The sequence below is a fragment of the Symphalangus syndactylus genome, chromosome 3 (genome assembly GCF_028878055.3).
Source record: "Symphalangus syndactylus isolate Jambi chromosome 3, NHGRI_mSymSyn1-v2.1_pri, whole genome shotgun sequence".
Lineage (NCBI taxonomy): Eukaryota > Metazoa > Chordata > Mammalia > Primates > Hylobatidae > Symphalangus > Symphalangus syndactylus.
In genome coordinates, this window is record NC_072425.2 from 120,274,064 (window position 1) to 120,286,973 (window position 12,910).

Here is a 12,910-nt window from a genome sequence, read left to right on the forward strand (position 1 = left end):
TTACACTTTCTCTGAATGCCTCTCATAATTTCCAATTTCTTTAACTCATTGACAGACATCTTTAATGTATCCCAAGATTTGATAATTGTTCAGTGAAATGTAATCATAGTCTTTTTGATAGTGACTTCTCAGTTTCATGTTTATCTTGCAGAGGAAATTATTTTTGGTTAGGTTATTATTTTTTTAAAGGAAGACCTAATATATGATTAATTTTCATAGATAATTTTCAGGTGTTTCAAAAATTACCTCTAAAAGTTACTTTACGTGTAAAATGGGGATATCTACCTTTTTTTTGTGGTAAGAATAATTATAAATTAGATAATATATAAAATACTTTAATAATCATTTATAGTTTGCATATATGCAAATCATTTATGATTTGCAATATTATATATAACTATATATGCAAATCATTTATGGTTTGCAATATTATATATATGACTATATACATATAAGTATACTATATATCTCTATATAGTTATATACATTATAAGTACTATATATCTATAGTTATATACATATAACTATATCACTGTACTATATATCTTATATACATATAAGTATATAAATATACTATATATGTCTATAGTTACAGTTATATACATGTAAGTACTATATCTATATAGTCATAGTTATAGACATATAAGTAACTATATAGTTACTTTTATATATATGTACACACACACATATATATATACACACACATACCACACATACACAGACAGACACACGCCTGGGGTGATGTTTAAAACTACTCCTTCCCTATCTAGAAAGCCTTAAAATTCTTGATTATTGAATTTTGCCTAAAGGTTCTTTTCAGAATTATCAGACCTATCCACCAAGAAAGTTTTACTAGAATTCATCATCTTTCCTTTTTACCCCCATTCAATGTGTGATTCTGAACATAAGCAGAGTAGGGTTCTTATTAATACCTGGGTGAGTAATTTATTACCTATAGAATTTGAAATTGTGTTTCTATGACAGTTTGAAATTACTGTAGAAAATTGAAGAAAGGCTTTTGTATTTTGGGGGAAATAGTTACTATTCAGTGGTTACAGTCATGCAACATGAAAAAGTTCTAGAGATCTGTTTTGCGACACTGTGCTCACAGTTAACAATTCTGTACTATACACCTAAATACTGGTAACGAGGTTAGATCTCAGGTTATGTGGATTTCTTTTTTAACCACAATTTAAAAAATTGTTAAAATTCTTATTTTTCTTATTTGTGTATTTAAATTGTGAAATTTTTTTGATAATTTATTCAACTAAAATCATTACCAAATACTTATGAGTAGAAAAACGATAATGAATAATTTGAATTATTAACATGAATATTAAATTTTTAAATATTCATATTATTCTTGTTAGTATTTTCATTCATAATCTTTAAGGATATTTGTAAATATTAAAGTAAATAATTAATATGTATTCTTTTTTGTTCAATTAGGATAGTAACTTTATCACAGCTCTTGAATTAGCAGTACGTTTTGGGAAAACCCTTATTATACAAGAGATGGATGGTGTAGAACCTGTTCTTTATCCATTATTGAGACGAGATCTGGTTGCTCAAGGTAAATAATTGACACTTTCCAGAGTGTAAATATTTTTAAAATTTCCAAAGTAAGTAATTAAACCAGGTGCAAGCTTTCAAGAGTCCTCTTCCAGTGGAGTCACACATGATGGGCTTACTTCCTTTAGCAATAAGTTGTGACAATATGTGTAAAACGTTGTTTATCAGGGAAGCTCAGTAGAGACCTAGTACCCATAGTTTACTGGCGGTTGATTACGTAAGCACACTCTCCCTAGCACATTACAAAATTCTAGACTCCCTGAAGGAAAGCAGGTGTAGCATAAACCATATTGTTTGTACAAACAGTTTAGGCACAGTGAGCCACTTTTTTGAGTTCTGAGGATGGTGAGAACTCTCCCAAAATCTAAGTTCCCAGGTGCTGGTTATGGGCCAACTTTACAAGTGGCCCTTTCTAAAGAGTCTCAGGATTGCTATGTTAATTCTTTTCTGCATAGCAACCGAGCCCAGTCTTGGATGATTAGAAAGCTATGCCTTGAAACTTAAAGAGCATATCATGCAAAGTGTATACACATACATATGTAGACATGTACATATACGTACGTGTATGTATGCCACATATGTTGCTAGCACAGCAAACTTTAAATAGAAAATTGTTGTTATTGGGGCAAGGCAGAGAAATAGCAAAGCATGCACTATTCTTTGATAATCTATTGTCCCTCACATAGATATGTTTGGCTAGTACTGGTTGATATGTTATGAGAACTCAAGTAGTGGGGCCTTTGTAACATTATCCTCTTAATATATTTTATGGGCATGAAGGGCAGGGAATATCTAAGCTGCTATATAACAACAGAAGCTTGTAATCAAGAAAGTGACCTTGCTAGAATGGAGTTGTCTTCCAGAGCTCAGTTTCTGGTCCTTCTGTTGGGGGTAACTCAGATCTGCTGAGCTAGTTTCTTGCTATGGTATCTTAAGGAGCAGGAAATGAACCTTTAGGGCCATCTCAATTTGACATTCTTCATTCTATACTGTGGTCCTGAAGGACTCATTAACTATAAATCTCCATGAGTTCTGGTTAGTGTTAGGTTTTAATGGTATATGTGGCATTGTTTGAGTGTAGAGTGTTGACTAGATCCCCTGAAAAGAGTGATAAATTTTATATCATGATTGGTTCACATTTTCAACTGTTCTAGGTAGTTATGCAAGGCTGTTTAGGTCAATTTGTTTATGTCAGAATTAGGAAAAGAGAGTTAATCATTGCACCTATCTTTTTCCATCTTCTCCCCAGGGTTGGATGTGTTCATGTCACACCAGTCTGTTATCCCCTTTGTGTGTATTCCAGATATTGTCCTTTTCAAGACTGAAAAGTTCCTCATGAGTTGCCATATTTTCATCATACATTAACCCTGGGACAGAGGATGGTAGTCCTAGAATCACATAAAACAAAGTTTGTGCCAAGTTTGTTTACATCCCAGTGTCCTTAATCTAAGATATACAAATTACTTTTCTACTTACTGTGTTTAAAGCAGACATAAATATAGGAATAGAATGTACTTCTCTCCTACAAATTTATGCTCTTCAAAAATCTTCTTATTTATTGATCATAGAAGAGCAAGGTATACTTCCTCAAATTCTCTCCTTTTTTCTCTCTCTCTCTCTCTTTTTTTTTTACTTTGTTTCCTGTGTGCTTAGGAGCACAGCCAAGGCAGAAGGTAGCTGTGGCAGTTTGCAGTTGGTAAATAGTTGAAGACAATTGGACCAGCTAACTGTATAGAAGTTGTTGAGGGAGAGGCTAGTGTAGTTGGCTAATAGTTTTACGTTTTACGAACAACAGACATTAAAAGTATCTTCTATTAAGCATTCTAGTCCTTTATGGTTGTTTTATTTCCATGTTGAGTTTGAGTATGGAACCAGGAATTATACTAGAGATGACAGCTAAACATTTGTGGTTGGTTCTTTTAGTCCAGATGCCTCCTTTTAGGCATGGTTCCTACAGAGACAGGCATACGTATATGCAACATAAAGGTTAAATTTGTGATTAATTGTTGTCTCTGTTTTCAAAAGGTACATCTCCATATGGATGTGTCTTTCGTAGTCCAGTTGCTTCTGGGTGACCCAATGTCCTGAAGACTGGTAGATCAGTGTTCTTCTATTAGGAGCAGTTTTGTCTCCCAGAGAATATTTGGCAATGTCAGGAGACATTTTTTGTTGTCACAGCTAGAGTGGAGGGCCACTATGCTAGAGACATCTTAAAATGGACAGGACAACTACCTACAACAAATAATTTGTCAGCACAAATTGTTAATACTGCTAAGGTTGAGAGACCTTAAGCTAGTTCACTAGTTCCAACTCATGAGTCTCTGGACAGGTATATTTTAGTTGGTCTCAGAGTGGCATATTTTCTAGCCAGGAACACTACTTGAAGTGAGCTCATTGTACAGAATATCCAATGCTATAGATTGCCAGAAATTGTACCTGTGGTTAGTTGATGGGTATAGCATTGCACTGGATTTGCTCATCTGTGAGATTATTTGTAGATATCTGTAATTTGGTGTACCTGAAGGATATAGGGACTGAAGACAAGGATTGATTTACAATTGCCTCAATTACTTCCAAAGCTGCCTCTTGCGAGGGCTGTGACTTAAACCTAGCTACGTTTGTTGACAAGATATAGGGGCTATGGTAAAATTTCCAGGTATGGAACATTCTGCTTTTTATAGGCCAAGAGGGTATTCAGATGTTGGTTATCTTTCTTTCTTTGTATTTAGTGGCTGTAAAGCAAGTAGTTGGTCTATAATGGGCTGTGGGATATCTCCTTGTGAAATGTTTATTTCCTTCTTTGGGTGCCAGAGTTTTAGATTTGCCTGTAATTAAGTCCCATTCATCTTGAGTTAGTTGTGCCTGAGTGGTATGCAATACAGTGTGAAAAGTTTTCCCACTGGAGACCATTATCAAAATTTTATCTACGTAATGGAATGGAATTTGGACCTATATGGAGGTTCTCATGGTACTTGAATTCATCTCAGTTGATAATATCATTTCTGAAGTGTTTGGACCTATAAAGCTGTCCTGCGTACAATAGCTGAACTGATTTTGGTCTTCTTTCCAAAAGAATATAAAAAAGAAATAATTTGTAATAATTAGCAATATCCCAGTGTGCATACTAAGTATCAGTTATGACAGCAGTTTTTACAGTCATTGTTATGTCAGGTACTATGGAATCTATGGTGGCCACTGCCTGGTTTAAATTTGAATGATCATAGTAAACCTTCAGCAGTATTAGTTTCCAAAATTCAGACAGGTAAAATTGTGGTGCACCCCTGCCTGGTGTAAAAATATAGATTCCTTTTCACTTTCTGTCATAATACATTTCTTTCAGCTGTAAATATTGATAGGATTTGCGTATACCTTATAGGTTGATCTTGCCTGAATCTTTATCTGATTGTTATAGAAGTAACCAAAGATATCACAGTGAATGCATCTAAATGTATCCATGTATCCAAGCACCCCAAATGTTCATTCTATTATACACGTTGACTGAAAAAAAAAATAAACAAAAAAACCCCAAAATATCCAAGCCTTATGTTGGTTCAGAAAACAATAGCCATGTAAATTGGCACTTTCCCTGGAAAGGACCCAGAGACCGACTCTTGTACCTGTGCCCAATCATTCTGTCTTTAGTTATCTAAAGTACAACACAGATTTTGTGTTCAGAGGAAAAAAGTAGTCAAAATTAACTGCATCACAGGTTAATTCTAATGTAAATTAAGAATTCATACAGTTAAGACTGTGTTGGACTCTATAGTTCTACATTTGATATTTTCTATGAGTAAGAGATGAGACAACACTGAAGAGTCTTTTTTAGACAATGAAATACTTATTTTAAAATATTTTCAAAAATGTTTTATCAAAGTAGTACATGCATGGGTTATAAAGTCAAATGATACAGAAGTGCAGCAGCATTCTGTTCCTCCCCTCCCATGACTAGTTCTACTCACCAAAGAAAACCATTTTTTTAACTTTTTATTTAAAAATAAATATGCATAAAGAAAAGAATACCTAAATTTATAGCTAATGAATTTTTACAAATTGAATACACCTGTATAAACACCCAGATCAAGACATAAGAGCTTTACTAGCACTCCAGAAGCCCACTTATTTACTACGCCCCTTCTCCACAAGGATAACCACGTTCCTAACTTATAACATCATAGAGAAGTTCTGCTTCTTTTTGTACTTTGAGTAAATGAGAAAGAGAAAAAGCAGCACCTGACCACTCTAGACTGAGATCTGGCCAGATTCCAATAGCTTGGACTTTGTGTACTCCTGTTGAACATAAATCATTTCATAAAACGCCAACATCAGAGAAGTCACTCTGACCTCAGTCATGTTTGAGCACAAAAAACAGGAACACTTTCCATAACACAAAAATAACCAAACATTCTCTTCTCCTAGTTAATATGAGTGACTCCTGCTTCTTTACCAATGATAGTTTAGTCCCACTCCATTTCTCTTACCTCCGACATAAAAATTAAGATACCAAACCATTGTTTGCTCTTTCTGATCACACCCAATTCCCAGGAAAAGTACATTTTTCTTGAATTATTTATAAATCGCCTAACACAAGCCAAAATCCTCTAATAAGCCTCTATTAAGTCCTTTTTACTGACACAATGCACAATTTCCCATGATGTCTATCTTTCATTGTAAAGAGCTGGTAAACGTGAGCTATGGCTCTTTAAACACTGGGATTATTTTGTTTTGTTTGTATTGTGTTTTTTGTGTGTCTGTCAGCTTTGGTTAAGTCATATTTTTTTAGGCGATTGTTTTATCTAAATTATAACATAGTGTATATTTTAAATAATCTCATCTTGTCTGTTGGCTTTGTAATGATGTTTCATTTTTCCTGATATTGATAATTTTTATTATCCTTTTTATTGATTAGTCTTGATAGGGATTTATCAATATTACTAAAATATCAACTTTCAATTTTTAAAATTTTAATTTTAGATTCACAGGGGACATATGCAGGTTTGTTTAACAAGGGTATATTGCATGGTGCTGTGTTTGGACTTCTGTTGATCACATCACCCAGATAGTGGACATAGTACCCAAGAGGAAGTTTTTTAGCCCGTGATCCCCCCCTGACTTTTGGAATCCCCACTATCTAATGTTCCCATATTTCCCAAGTCCGTGTGTAGCCAACCAACTTTTAATGTTGACTTTCTGTACTGTATTTTAAAATTGATGTTGCTCTTTGTTATTTCATTCTTTTTACTTTCTCCAGATTTTATTTGGTCTTTTCTAGATTTTTGAAATGGAAAATCAAAATATTGATAGTCTTTTCTTTTTTCTAATATATGCATTTATGTCTATCAATTTTCCTTTAAGCCTGTCTTCAGCTTCCTACCCAAATTTCAGTTTCTTTTTTGACTCATAAATTACTTAGCATTTTGTTGTTTAATTTTCAGGTGCTTGGAGATTTTCTAGTTACATATTTGTTACTGATATGTAGCTTATCTCCATTTAGTCATAGAACTTATTGTGCAGTGTTTTAATTTTTTGAATTCTGTTGAGTCTTCTTTCTGATCTGGCATTTGGTTAATTTTTATAAATGTTCTATGGAACTTGAAAATTGTATGACTTTTGCTCTTGCTTGGTTTAATTTTCTGTACAGGTTAATTAATAGTGTCAAGTTTGTTAATTGTGATGTTCAAATCTATGCCCTAACTTCTTTTTTTCTCTTTGCTTTATCATATGTTGAGATAAATATCCTAAAGTTTCTGTGATTTTGAATTTGTCTTTTAGTTCTGTCAGTTCTTGTTTTAAATATTTTGAAAGCTATGTTATTAGATGCTTACATTTTTGGAAATGTGGTATCTTTCTATTCAGTTGTCTTATTTATCATTATGAAATGTTCTTTACCTCTAGAGATGTTTCAAGTTTTAGAGTGTGATATTAGAGTGGTTACACTAACTTTTTGGGGTAGTATTTACATGGTATGTACTTTTCCATTCTTTAACTTTCAACTTTTTTGTTGGCTTTTTAAAAAAATATATTTTATTGTGCATATTTAAGGTTTACAGCATTATATTATGGGATATATATAGATCATAAAATGTTTTACTGTAGTAAAGCAAATTAACATATCTATCAATTTACACAGCTAGCCCCCTTTTTGTGTGTCAAGAGCATCTAAACTCTAGTCCTTTAGCACAACATCCCAAATTCAATAGAGTTTTGTTACCTATAGTCCTCATGTTGTACGTTGGATTTCTAGACTTGATCATCCTACGTATCTGCTATTTTGTATTCTTTGACCACATCTCCCATCCCCTCCTTTGTTCCCCTGCTACCTGCCCCTAGTAAATACTGTTTTATTTTCTGTCTCTGTATATTTGAGATCAAGCAGTAATTTTCTTTCTGTGTCTGGCCTGCTTTACTTAGTATAATGTTTTCCAGGTTTATACATGTTATGGCAAATGGCAGGATCTACTTCTTTTTTATGACTGAACATTATTCCATTGTGTGTGTGTGGGTGTTTGTGTATACACATCATGTTTTCTTTTCTTTTCCTTTCTTTTTTTTAGAATAGGGTCTGACTCTTTTGCCCAGGCTTGAGTACAGTGATGTGATCATAGCTCACTGTAACCTCAAACTCCTGGGCTCAAATGATCCTCTGGCCTCAGCCTCCTGAGTATATTGGACTACAGGCACATACCATCATGCCTAGCTAATTAAAAAAATTTTTTTTTGCAAAGACGAGGTCTCAATATGTTTCCCAGATGGATCTTGAACTTCTGGTCTCAAGTGGCCCTTCTGTCTCAACCTCCCAAAATGATGCGATTACAGGCATAAGCAACCGTGCCTGATCCACATTTTCTTTATCTGATCTGTTGATGGACATTTAGGTTGTTTCCATGTCTTGGCTAATGTGAATAATGCTGTGAAGAAGATGGGAGTGCAAATATCTTTATGAGGTGGTGACTTATTTCCTTTGGGCATGTAACCAGAAAAAAGATTGCTGGGTCATATGGTAGTTCTATTTTTAATTTCTTTAGGAACCTTCCTACTGTTTTTCGTAATGGCTGCACTGGTCTTCATTGCCACCAACAATTCCCTTTTCTCTATACCTTCACCAACATTTGTTATCTCTTGTCTTTTTGGTAATACCCATCCTAACAGGTGCGAGGTGATATCTCATAGTGGTTTTGATTTGCTTTTCCTCATGATAAGTGATGTTGAGCATCTTTTCATATAGCTGTTGGCCATATTTATATCTTCTTTGGAGAAATGTCTATTCAGGTCCTTTGCCCACTTTTTAATCAGGTTATTCGTCTTTCTGCTATTGAGTTGTATGAGTTTTTTCTTTATACATTTTGGATATTAACCCCTTATCTGATATATGGTTTATAAATAACTGTTTCCAAGTTTGTAGATTGCTCTTTTGTTTTGTTGATAATGTATATTTTTTAGTTACTCATGTTGATAATCTTTGTTTTTTTAACCATCATTCTGTTTTCAAATACTGTGTCTTAAATACTAGTGCAATAAACACTTTTAAAATGATGAATTTAGAAGTAAAGAACAAATATAATTGAAGATTTCTATTTTTGTCATCAGAGCAATTTGGAATATGAAACATATTAACATTAAAACCATGCTGAATGTGAATAGATATTCCTTGGGTGCTTCAGTATCCCAGGATCTTCTTAGTGAATATGATTTATCATTGCTTGCATAAGTGCCGATTAATAGAACATCCTGCTAATAGTATCTCAGGTAGCCCAGCTTTTGCTGTCTTAGATTCTGTTGAAAAGCCTGTATTTAGACGTACTTAAAAACTATATTTTCAAATATTGTGTAGCGAAATACAGAAGATTCAGACCAACTAATTGTGTTATTTTTTAAAAAATAGGACCACGTTATGTGGTACAAATAGGTGACAAAATTATTGACTACAATGAAGAATTCCGCCTCTTTTTGTCAACAAGAAACCCAAATCCTTTTATTCCACCGGATGCAGCTTCCATTGTTACTGAGGTTAACTTTACTACAACAAGAAGTGGATTACGAGGGCAGGTATACACAGATAATAAAAATTAACCTTGGAATCTTTAGGAGCTTTGTATACCTATTAGACATTTTGAGTGAGAAGCTATTTTGTTAGACTAATTAATATTTAAATTTATGATTTTGAAAATATACTTGTATGTTGGAGTGAAGCATTCCGGCTTATTTCATTTATCATATGTATGGGACCTGTACATTTAATGCTAATGTCAAATTGCTGCTCCTTTTAATATAACTCTAAACTTTATTTCTGTTATATATGATAGAATTTGAGAGATTGATGGATCATAGAGATTAAGATCATCTGCATTATATTTTTGGTTTGAAAACTGAAATTTAATTGTGAGAAGTGTAGCTAATTGACTTGTTCAGCTAGTTAAGAGTCTTTGATTCCTGAGCCAGCATTTTTTTTTAACCATTAAAACACATGGCATCCTTGAAGTCAATTTATCTTCATATGGCTCATTACAGTTTATAATTATTACATAAATTTCAAAATGATTTTTCATGTTCATACTTACATGTTTCCTAACTCATTTTTTCCCCTTTAAAGATATAATGCCAGTTGACTTTTGGAATCATCCTATGTTTTACTCATCTAACAATAGTAGATTTTTTCATCTTTTGATTTATATGATAGCATACATATTTGCTGCAATTTTTACTTGATTGTCATGTTTTAAATTGTCCTTTCAAAATATTTCTTTGTATACCATATGACTCATCAAGTGTATTTTAATGAACAATATCTTTTGATTGACTTGATGATACTTCTTTTAAATAAAACAATGTGATAGTCACTCAAAACTTGGCAGAATTAATTGACAGAATTGCTCCTGCTATGTAAAAGATCTCCACAGTAGTTGCAAAAAGGAGCTATGTAGGTCTTACTTTAGCAAGAACTAAATGAAGATGCTTATACAGCAGATTTTGAATTACATATTTTATACCAATGTCTTTCTTTATTTTAGTATTCAGGGTTAACAATTTGACATAGCATTTTTCAACAGGTTCACAGATAACAGCTTTAACAAATACAATGTACATACCATACAACTTGCTGATTTAAAATGTATAATTCAATGTTTTTTTTAGTGGAATTGCTGGGTCTTATGGTAACTTTATATTTGGCAATTTGAGAAACAAACAAATCTTTCCAAAGTGGCTGCACTATTTACTTTCCCACCAGTAATGTAGGAGCGTTCCTCTTTTTTCCATATCCTTGCCAACTCTGGTTATTATGTATCTTTTTAATTGTAGTCATTCTAGTGGGAGTGAAGTGGTATCTCATTGTGGTTTTGATGACATAGTATTTTATCTTTTTATTTGTTTATTTTATTTTTTTTTTTTTGAGACGGAGTCTGGCATTGTTGCACAGGCTGGAGTGCAATGGTGTGATCTTGGCTCACTGTAACTTCTGCCTCCCGGGTTTAAGCTATTCTCCTGCCTCTGCCTCCCGAGTAGCTGGGATTACAGGTGCCCACCACCACGCCCAGATAATTTTTTGTATTTTTAGTAGAGATGGGGTTTCACTATGTTAGCCAGGCTGGTCTCGAACTCCTTACCTCGTGATCCGCCCACCTTGGCCTCCCAAAGTGCTGGGATTACAGGCGTGAGCTACCGTGCCCTTTTTATTTGTTAATGTGAATACTTACTATTAAAAAAATAGTAATCTCATAATTTAGTATATTTAATTTAAAACTAAATATTACATATTGATATGTTAATACACTTTCTTATAGCTTTTCTACAGTAGTTAATATTTTACTGATCAGCTTAACTATTTGTTTTGTCTCTTTTTCATCAGATGTAATTGTTGAAGGTGTCTTACGTTTAATTAGAAAGAATGAAATGAGATAACATAGTATCGTATTTGTAATAGTCTGTCAAACACTAGGCCTGTTTGCAGGAAGTTTTGGTTTTGTTGTAAGGCTTATTGCTAGAATTACCTTGTCTTTTTGTTTTCCCAAGCTTTTAGCTTTAACCATTCAGCATGAGAAACCTGATTTAGAAGAACAGAAAACAAAACTATTACAACAGGAAGAAGATAAGAAGATACAGCTAGCCAAGCTCGAAGAATCTCTTCTAGAGGTAAAAGTCTAGCTATTTAGGTTACTTTTTTCGTATTACTTTTTTTTAATGAATACAAATAACAGTGTTTAGAAAATTAATAGTGTCTTCAGATTTTTTTTTTCCAAAGACATATTAGTGTATATCTTATAGTCAAAATTCTAACAAAAAGGGGAGCTATCTTTTGGAATAGAAGATCTTAATGAGCAATGTTTAAGACAAGCAATTTTTAACTAATTTGTATTGTTTTATTATTTAATTATATGCTCACAATTTCAAGAAGCATTAAAAGCAAGAAATCATAACAATCTGTAACTTTAAGTAGTTTTTATTTTTTATTAAATCGACAAAATTAATACCTTGCTATGTTTGATAATGATATAGTTTCATAAAATTATTAATTCTTTTGATATAAGAAGGCTATAATAAAAACAGAATAAAACTTTAAGAGGGCTATAAAATGTTGAAATTCTTCTAAAATAACATAAGTTGCCATAAACGTCAAATGAATGACAGTTAGTATGGGCTTGCTTTAATTGGTTATTTTTATATGTATAATAATGTTCATATTGTTAACTTTCCCTACAGACACTTGCCACATCTCAAGGCAATATTTTGGAAAATAAGGATTTGATTGAGTCCTTGAATCAGACAAAAGCAAGCAGTGCACTTATTCAAGAGTCACTTAATGAATCTTACAAACTCCAAATTTCCCTTGATCAAGTAATTATTTCCTTCTTTGTAATTTCGTATTATGTTTTCTTGAACATTTAAGTTAATATGATAGAAAATGTAGAATCAGGTCCTCAGGGGAAAGATGATGTAAAAAAAAAGCTATTGAAAAACATCAGAACGTTGGATTTGATTCTAGTTATTGTAGAGAGGGAATTCAGATGTTGGTAAATTGAGGATAAGGAGTGTTTGTCAATATACCCTGCTGCCTTCTACTGATTTCTGGCATAATGTTATCTAAGGTAGAGCTGCAATTTTATACCGAAATTGGAAATGAGTATATTGAAAATGAGTATTAGATAATATCTTTGCCGTTCTTAGAACTTTTCTTAAGGCAAGTTAAATATACTAATTAAAAGGGTTATAAGCTCTAAGCTACAGTTATTGGCTCTTTTCATGCTTATAATGAACAGTGCTGGGTACTTTATTATCCTAATGTGGACACCTGTTAGAGTTGTCTTCTCTACCTCTAGTTCCATCAGTGTTCTTATTGTCACCAATC

General features: G+C 33.0%; 1 protein-coding gene across 3 annotated transcripts in view; it reads left to right on the plus strand.

Annotated features, from left to right (window-relative positions):
* The window catches only part of DYNC2H1 (dynein cytoplasmic 2 heavy chain 1), a 380,304-nt gene that overhangs the window by 148,848 nt on the left and 218,546 nt on the right, over positions 1-12,910 (plus strand). For all 3 annotated transcript variants that reach the window (XM_055272928.2, XM_055272929.2, XM_055272930.2), the window contains 4 exons: positions 1,450-1,573; positions 9,452-9,615; positions 11,578-11,697; positions 12,265-12,399. In XM_055272928.2, the coding sequence (XP_055128903.1) occupies positions 1,450-1,573; positions 9,452-9,615; positions 11,578-11,697; positions 12,265-12,399 (543 nt within the window). The remainder of the gene's footprint in view (positions 1-1,449; positions 1,574-9,451; positions 9,616-11,577; positions 11,698-12,264; positions 12,400-12,910) is intronic.